The following is a 9,364-nucleotide window of genomic DNA, read 5'->3' on the forward strand; positions in this document are numbered from 1 at the left end:
AGACTGACTCCAGATGGCCACGTGGCCCTACCGAGAGGGAAAACCATAGTGTTTGGCTTATGGATCTGCCACATGATACTGCATCTGCAGCAGTGATTTGAGCAGATGGCATAACAGTGACACAATGACCTATTACAAATCGGTTACTTCAAGGATAGCCCCAAGCCAGACGCCATGTAGCATGTGTTCCACTGACCCCAAACCACCACCATTTGTGACTTCAGTGGTGTCAAGTGAGAGCTCATTGGAGGGCAGGGTGGATGTCTGCTGTGTTTTCTGGTGAAAGCTGGTTTTGCCTCGGTGCCAGTGATGGCCGTGTGTTGGTTAGGAGGACAACACTTGAGGGCCTACAAGGGACCTGCCTGAAGGCTAGACACACAGCAGCTACTCCTGGAGTTATGGTCTGGGATGTGATTTCATATGACAGCGGGAGCACTCTTATGGTTATCCTACGCACCCTGACTGTTTATCGGTTGTCAGTATGGTGATTTGACCTGTTTTGCTGACATTCATGACAGCATTCCTGGGGGGTGTTTCCCAATGGGACAGATTCTCTGAGAGCCCTTCACTCTCTCCAATGCTTATACCCAGCAGTTAAAGTAGTCCAGAATATCCAGGATGCCCTCCTCCAATTACAGTGGCAGACAATAAGCTCCATCTAGTAAGGTCTGTAATGTGGCCATGGCATAACTTCTTCCAGCCACGTCAACAGGACGAGGTCCTCCTTACTCTTTTTTGCATAGGCCGCAGCCCTAAGACACGTGGCTTCTTTCTGCAGCAAGAGGACACTCCAATATATGGTGCTTGTGGTGTACAGATTACTGCCCCACATTTTATTAGACACTTTTATTTTCTGAGTAACGCTCAGCAGCAGCAACAGATTTTCCGACAGATCTGTCCTCTACTTTAATTAATGTTCAAATGAATGTTGTGAAAGTTTCAAGTTTTTGTGATTTGTCCAACATGTTTTCAGAAATTTTAGGGAGATGTTTCTGATGTGTTAACAGAGTGACTGGCTCACCCATGTTTTTTGTAAATGGTCAGCCAGTCTTATTTCCATGTCCTGTTCTTATAGCTCCTCTGTCATTTTATTTCTGTTTCAGTCACAGGTACGGCATATTTCACCCTTTCTTTCTAGTCTTAGGATGTGTGAGACAGAGTAATTGTGTGGTTAACTCGTGTGAGGGCAAGAGTATAATTTTATAGGTTTTCTCCTCACTGTGCGACGTTTTCTTAATTTTATCCAGATTCATTTCTTTTAATATGTGTAAGGGTGCTGATAACCTCGCCATTAAGTGCCCATAAGCTACACACACACACACACACACACACACACACACACACACACACAGGATAACCCAACATGCTTTACAGAGTGTCAGTATGTTGTACTGGCCTGCTCGATCATCAGATCTGTCTACAATAGAGCACTTATGGGACGTCATCAGACGACACTTCCAGCAGCATCTACAAACAGCATTAACCATCCCTGTATTGACCAACCAGGTGCAACAGCCATGGAACTCCGTCCGGCACCTGTACAAGACAATGCTTGTGTGGTTGCGTGCTTGCATTCAACATCCTGGTGGTTACGCCAATTATTAGTGTACCACATATTTGCAATTGCTTATTGTATGCTTACATTAACCTGCAATCTTGCAATGTTAATCACTTAAACATGTTACCTAGACAAATATATTCGTGAAATTTTATTATTCTACACTAATTATTTTTTGATGCTGGGAATTTTTTCCATTAGTGTAAAAGAAACCAATCATATCCTGTACCGACTCTCCACAGTTTCTATTCCATAACCATCCAGCACTCTGCTCGTCACAGTCTACACTAATGTCTCCAGTGGCCACTGGCACTGCTGCTATTGAACACTACATTTCCCAATGCCAGACTGACTCCAAGCATACAACCTCCTTCCCGATCACCATAACCAAGTATATCCTCACCACAAATACTTCTCCTTTGAAGGCATCTCCTGCAACAAATTCGTGTTGTAGCAATGGATACCTGCATGGCACTAACCTATGCCAACCTATTCATGGACCATCCAAAATAATCCTTCCTAACCACCCACACTCCGAAACCCTTCATCTCATTCATTGATGATGTCTTTGTGATCCAAACCAAGTGTGAGGACCCCTATCCACATTCCTCCAGAACCTCAACATTTTCTCCCCCACTTGCCTCACCTGGTCTTCCTCAGTCCAACAGCCGACCTTCCTTGATGTCGACCTCCACCACAAGGATGGCTATATCAGTACTTCCGCCCAAATTTAATCTCCACTCCAACATCTGACACCCATTCCACACCAAGTAGTCCCTTCCATACAGCCTAGTCACATGTGGTCATCGCATCTGTAATTACAGGCAGTCCCTCTCCTAAAATACCAAGGGTATCACTCAGACCTTCAAAGACTGAAATTACCTTTCCCATCTTGTCCAGTCATTTACGTCTCTCACATACCCTTTCTCTAGCCACAAAGCAGTATCTCCCCCCCCCCCTTTCCCCCACACCCTCCTCCACTTCTCATGCCTCAGTGCTATGTAGGACTACTTCTTGTCATGCCTTGAAATGAGAAATGTCATTCTCACAAAAAAAAATGGTTCAGATGGCTCTGAGCACTATGGGACTTAACATCTGAGGCCATCAGTCCCCTAGAACTACTTAAACCTAACTAACCTAAGGACTTCACACACATCCATGCCCGAGACAGGATTCGAACCTGCGACTGTAGCAGCTGCGCGGTTCCAGACTGAAGCGCGTAGAACCACTCGGCCACTGCGGCCAGCCTGTGTCATCCCCACACTCTCACCCCTTTCACAATGGTATTCTGCCACCAACCCACCTATGCAGTATCCTTTTCCAACCATGCTCTCAATCCCATGCCGCATGGCTCATATCCCTAAATAGACATAGATGAAGAAACCTGTTGTATACATCATCCCTCTATCACCTAGTTCAATCCTGGCACAGGCATCTTGTAGCCCATCAAAAGCAGGGCCACCTGTTAAAGGAACCGTTTGATCTATCATCTTAACTCCCATGACTCCGCCGTTTTCTATGTAGGGTGACCACTAACAACCTGTGTGTCTGCCACCACCAAACTGTGGCCAGGAGACAGCTGAACCATTCAGTTGCTCAGCATGCTGCCAGTACAGTTTGTGCTATGTCAGTGACTGCTTCACAGAGTGTGCCATCTGGATTCTTCCCAATAACGCCAGCTTTTCTGAATTTCACATTTGGAAACTCTGCCTGCAACATATCCTTAGAGTCCTTAAACCCATTACCTCAACCTTTACTAATCCCTTCCCTTCCCTTCCCTTCCCTTCCCTTCCCTCCATCCTTCCCCCTTTGTTCCTACCACCTCGTCCCCCTCTCCCACAGCACAGCTTCCTGGTGCTGTACCAAGCACCACCACACTATCTTGTCTGTTTGGATTTTTCATTTTTTAATTTAACCTAGATTTGTGTTATTTTCAATGTGAAGTCTGCGTATATGACCTTGATTTAATTTTTATTTTAGGGGTTTATTATTTATATTTCTTATTTATTTATATTTTCGCTCAAAAGCAATGGGGAAGGATAGTGATTCATGTGCTGGACAAGGATTTGAACCACGATCCCTGCCTTTTCTGGGTAGTATGCTACATCTGAACACTCATTATGGGTCAACTCAAAAGCTTCAACTGTCTCAAGTTTCCCTCCCTTGTATGTTGTTTTTATTTACCCAGTACATTTCGTACATAATTTTCAGCGGTTTCCTTTTTTTATCAGCTGCCTTACTTAGGTTATCATATAAAGTAACATTTTATGGGTTCTGTTTTATGTTGACATCACTTTTAATTTACAGGTAAAATGCAAAGAACTCAAGCATTCATTAAATGCAAAGGTTATGACAGTATCTGCAGCACAGAATACATGGACACACCAGAGAAGGCAGCGGAGGAAACTGCAGAAGAACCTGAAGATGAATCCTGATGGTACAGAAAGAGAAAGTGATGAAATTGTGTCACCTGCAGTTGAAACTTCTTCAGAAATGCCGTTGCATGATACAAAATCAACAACTGAGTCTAACATTGGTGGCACTATGAAACTGTCAGATGAAACAAAAGAGGTATCCCTAGGCAGAGTGGGCAGTTATGTGCAGTCGGAGGCAAAGATGCAGTTTCAGTCTAAGAGAAGAGAAGTGGAAGAGCACAGTGCAGACCTAGAACCATCTGTTAAGAAAATCAAAACTGAGAAACTATTGGATGATGCAATGGAGAAAGATAAAAATGCAGTAACACAGAGTGACAAAAATGCTGATACATCAAAAGTTTCACCTGTTTTAAATGCTACACTAATTGTGAGAAAAGAAACAGATAAAATTCTGATTGAAATGACCTATATTGATGGGAGTAGTGGGAAAGATGGTGTGCATCAAGTATTACAGTACATCAGAAACAACTTGAAGTAATTTGTATCCCCATCATTCATTGTGCAACATCCCATCATCTTTTTAATTAAATTGTTTCCATGAATAACATTGTGTTATTTAAACATGTGGAACAGCTATTCTGAAACTTTACATTGCTAATGCCAGACAAGCAATTGTATATATGGACTGTTGTTACCATATAATAAAACTAAAAATATTATCAGAGCAATAGTAATTACTTATTGTTTCTTTTCATGGACATCAGGGTTGCCACAGCTCTGGAAATCAGGGAATTTCAAACTTGTTAGGGAAATCAGGGAAATTTGAATAAAAAAACACTGGAAAAATCTTGTTTTTTGCCTCAGTAGATGAAATCGTTTGTTTACCAAGATGTCACTCATTGTTGCTAGGTGGGTGCAGCTGAGTACATGCACCACTTCCCTACTTCCTCGTTCTTACTGCTTCTCCTCTTTCTAACACTCCCCTCAGCTTGCAGTCAGTGCTGCCAACACTTCTTACTGCTAGCCCAGCAGCTGCCGTCAAGAGGCAGGGAGGCGTGAAGAGTGGTTTGTTTGGATCTGATTCTCAGAGACTATTATCGAAGCAGCTGGAGCCAGCAGTCATGCATGCATGAGATGTGTCTGAGTGATAGTGTAAATGTTTGTGCTCTCGTTTTCTGGCAAAGGCTATGGCCAAAAATGTAATTGTGAGTGTGTGTGTGTCTTTTCTGTATGCCTGTTACAGCTCAGCGATCATACGAGGACGGTTCAGAAAGTAACCTCCGATTGGTCACAGTGCGGGTTGTGGGGGGAGTAGCCACGCCATCTGTGCGTTCACGCACTCAACAGGTCAGTCGGCATCAAGCCGTGGTCGAGTGAACGTCGTACCTGCGCTAGTTTAGTTTTTGTGGCAGTTTGAAATGTGTGCTGCAATAGAAAAGCCCGCCAAATGTGAAGTGCGTGCTGTCATAAGGTTTTTTACAGCCAAAGGATATTCTGCAGCAGCTATTCATCGTGAGCTTTGTGCCGTGTACGGACCAAGAGTTATGAGTGAAGGAGTTGTCCGTGAATGGGTACGTTTATTTAAAAGTGGACGAGAAAACGTTCATGATGAAGAGAGGAGTGGTAGACCATCATTGGTGACTGACGAACTCGTTCAGACAGTTGATGCAAAAGTTCGTGAAAATCGACGTTTCTCAATGTCGGAGTTGTCTACTGGTTTTCCACAGATTTCTAAGACACTCTTGTACGAGATAGTGACAGCAAGATTGGGTTACCGTAAGTTCTGTGCACGATGGGTGCCCAAAATTCTTACCGACCACCACCAAACTCATAGAATGGCCTCTGCATTAGACTTTCTGTCACATTATGAGGACGAAGGAGAACCATTGTTAAACAGAATCGTGGCCGGTGACGAAACCTGGATTAAGTATGTGAACCCTGAGACAAAAGAACAATCAAAGATGTGGGCACATTCAAATTCGCCTACCAAACCAAGAAAAGCCTCGCAAGATTTTTCTGCCAGAAAACTGATGGCAACGGTGTTTTGGGATGCCAAAGGGGTGTTGTTGGTTGAATTCATGGAACGTGGTACGACCATTAATCAAGACGTGTACTGTGAAACAATAAAAAAGTTACGACAGGCTATACAGAACAAACGCCGTGGTATGCTGACTTCTGGTATCGTTTTTTTGCACTATAACGCTCGTCCTCACTCTGCTCGCAGAACAACGGCCCTTCTTGAGTCCTTCAAGTGGGACGTTATCAACCATCCACCTTACAGCCCAGACGTGGCGCCAAGTGATTATCACCTCTTCATGCATTTGAAGAAATGGCTCGGGTCACAGCGGTTTGATGACGACGAAGAGCTCAAAGATGCGGTCACAGGCTGGCTCCAGGCACAAGCGGGTGATTTTTATGCAGAAGGAATTTCAAAGCTTGTGAAGAGATATGATAAATGCCTCAATCGCTATGGAGACTATGTAGAAAAATAGTGCAAAGATGTAGTTGTAAGATGTATATATTAAAATATTTTTATTTAACTTGGTGTATTTTTTTAAATCAACCGGAGGTTACTTTCTGAACGGCCCTCGTATTTACGGTGAGATGCTACCTATCCTCATTAGTATTGATTCTCAGAGTATTCGCACAAGTTATCTGTTGCATCAGTCGATCATCACGGTCTCATTTCACAAACATGGTATCTGTGACACAAGAATAGCTGGCTGCACAAGTTGACTTCCATGACGGGCCAAAATGGCAGGCCATTTCTGTGAGTATCTCTTAACAGATCAGGCCTGCCAATTTGGAGCCCATTGTTTCCCACCAATGTGCAGGCCCTGCTTGTCGGATCTAGTCTCTCACTGGTCTGCCCACAGGGTGGGTCTGTTTGTGTGTGATTTAATGCGGTGGATTTTCGTGGTTTATCCATGGACCCAGGACTGCGGTGCTCCTCGCCAGGCCAGAGGCCATGGGTGATGGATTTCAGGAATTTTGACTGTCTCACTGTGGGTATATTTTACAGTGCGGCATTTTATAGACTTTCATTTATTATAGTACATTTCTGACACTTCGAAAGTAGTTTATATTTTAGAAAGTATGGATGATAAGAAAATTGTGGCAGTCACTGGCAGTTTGTACACTATGTACTCATGTATTTCTTGAAAGCAAAATCACGCAATAACTGCAAAATAGTAAACATAACACAGTGGATAATAATAGAAAATATCAAACATAGTAAAACCAACATTTTATTAGCAGTCACCTACTGTGTTGGTTTACACAACTCTTCACCGCCTTACACACTTCTTTCTAGAGGCCTGCTTTTTCCTGAGGATATTTTTGAAATCGGTGAAAGTATTTTAAATTTGTCTTATGACTCCAGGGAAATATGTATTTTTCTCATCAAATGTGCTTCATTTTATTGAAATAAAATAACATCATCAATCTTAATGAAAGAAATATACCATTTGGCTTGCTTTCTCCATCTAAAAACAGTTCATTACAAAAGATGTTGATATTAGTACTTAAAGTTTTTGCTCATACGTTTAGAAATACATAAGTCCGTATTATGTCTTTACTTACCCTTGAGATCTCAAAATTTGTCAGGGAAGAATGATAAATCTTGTCTGGAAATCAGGGAAATATCATGGAATTTCACTTGGGGTGACTTGGGCCAACCATGGACATTATGGATGAGATCCAAAAAATATAGATGTATATAGCTATGCTGTTAAATTATCTGTATAGTAAAACACATAGCAGCTCCTCATAATTAGGAATATTGCTGTTGTACTAAACTAGCAGCTATTTGTATTCAGACAAGGTCCCCGTGCCCCAGTTTTCAAATAGAACGTTAATGCGTTCACTTGTTCTCACCAACCACTCAACAGTGGTATCCCTTCCTGAAACAGGAGTCTCTCTTCCGAACATGTTTTATGTCTAGTTTTTTCTGGTACTTATTTATTGTAATGTAACAAGAATGTGCTTTAGATACATGCAACTGCTGAACACAGTGAGCAAGTTGACCTGCACTGTAGTGGCGGCCACTTCACATCAAGGTATAACAGCTCCATTGAAGAAGGTACATCTCAAAAGTCTGTTGTTACTGTCATCAGTATTATTGCAGCTTGGCATCTGGACCCCGTATTTCGGTGACGGACTAGATAGACTGGTGACGGTCTTGTAATTATTCTGGCGGCAATGATGTGCTGCTGTGCAATGATTACTTTATGACTGAATTTTCAGGAGGAGCAATGTGTTTTACTTGGTAAAAGCTTTCTAAAACCAAGAAAAATAAAACAAAGATATTTATGTGACCTTGGCTTGAGAAAGTTTTTTACCATGATTGCATTATGTGTCTTCTCATTGATAGCAAATTTTGTCTAATTGTCGAATTTTCACACTAGTTACTAGTACTGCTACATCTGTAGAAATGGCATATTGGTCATTGTGTGAAGCAGTTGGAAATGATTCAGAAGCACACCATTAACCTTAAGGCTGTTATTTAGTCTACCAGCAGCTAATGTGACAGTCCATCGTATTTTCCCAACATGTAACTACTACATATTCCAGCAATGATTGTATGAAAATTTTAAAAATAAAAATACGTAAATGATTGATGTAAATGTAGGATAGACCCCTGGAGATACACACACACACACACACACACACACACACACACACACACACACACACACAGCTGTTTTTTAAAAAATACCTACAAATGGTGAAGTTTTTGTTTGTTTTAGAGCTTGTGTTACTGCTCACTCTTTTAATTCATTGTGCATCGTGTGAAGATGTAGATAGGTAGTGATGATGTTTTTGCATGAACAATACGAGCCAATCTTCTGGAGTGCTCAATGATCAGGTTATACAAAATGGACCCAAGAACTGGGCTGTGCAAAGTGATAACACCTGTGTTCCTCAATTGTAGCACTCTATTGTGTGTGCAAATGTGGAAAGTATGCTTGTTCTGGCAAGAACTAAGAAGAATCATATATGAAACTGGGCAAGACTACTATGTGGAGTCAAAAGTTTTAGGTGTATTATTGAGGAGGACACTGAAGAATTGTTGATGCTTGCTCTCTTCATGGAGCAGTCTAAAATCTTCAACAGTGGTGAGTCAACATATTACCCTCATCATAATCAATGTTTTTTCTCTTCAAGTGTAGTATGTTGAAATATGCTCACTATTTTTATTTACTTAAATTCGGCATATTGCGTAACAGTACCTTTTCTGTAAAATGTTTACAAGGCGTTATTTGTCTTGGCTTCAGTTGTCTAGTGGAAGTATGATTCCACAATGCAGTTTCGTCGGCTGCAGAAATGGCCTGGTTCAATGCGTTTGCCTCATTTTTGGTGCTTCAAATACCATTTCTTCGAACCTGGTTTCTTCTTAAAGTTTATATAAAAAAAATAGTAACATAATTCA

The 9,364-nt window shown here is 41.8% G+C and overlaps 1 protein-coding gene across 2 annotated transcripts in view; it reads left to right on the top strand.

Annotated features, from left to right (window-relative positions):
- LOC126411540 (U6 small nuclear RNA (adenine-(43)-N(6))-methyltransferase) overlaps nucleotides 1-4,667 on the top strand; it is a 41,078-nt gene extending 36,411 nt beyond the window's left edge. For both annotated transcript variants that reach the window (XM_050081370.1, XM_050081372.1), the window contains one exon: nucleotides 3,866-4,667. In XM_050081370.1, the coding sequence (XP_049937327.1) occupies nucleotides 3,866-4,471 (606 nt within the window). In that variant the 3' untranslated portion in view covers nucleotides 4,472-4,667. The remainder of the gene's footprint in view (nucleotides 1-3,865) is intronic.
- Nucleotides 4,668-9,364: the final 4,697 nt, after the last annotated feature.

Source organism: Schistocerca serialis, chromosome 1 (genome assembly GCF_023864345.2).
Source record: "Schistocerca serialis cubense isolate TAMUIC-IGC-003099 chromosome 1, iqSchSeri2.2, whole genome shotgun sequence".
In the NCBI taxonomy this organism is placed as follows: domain Eukaryota; kingdom Metazoa; phylum Arthropoda; class Insecta; order Orthoptera; family Acrididae; genus Schistocerca; species Schistocerca serialis.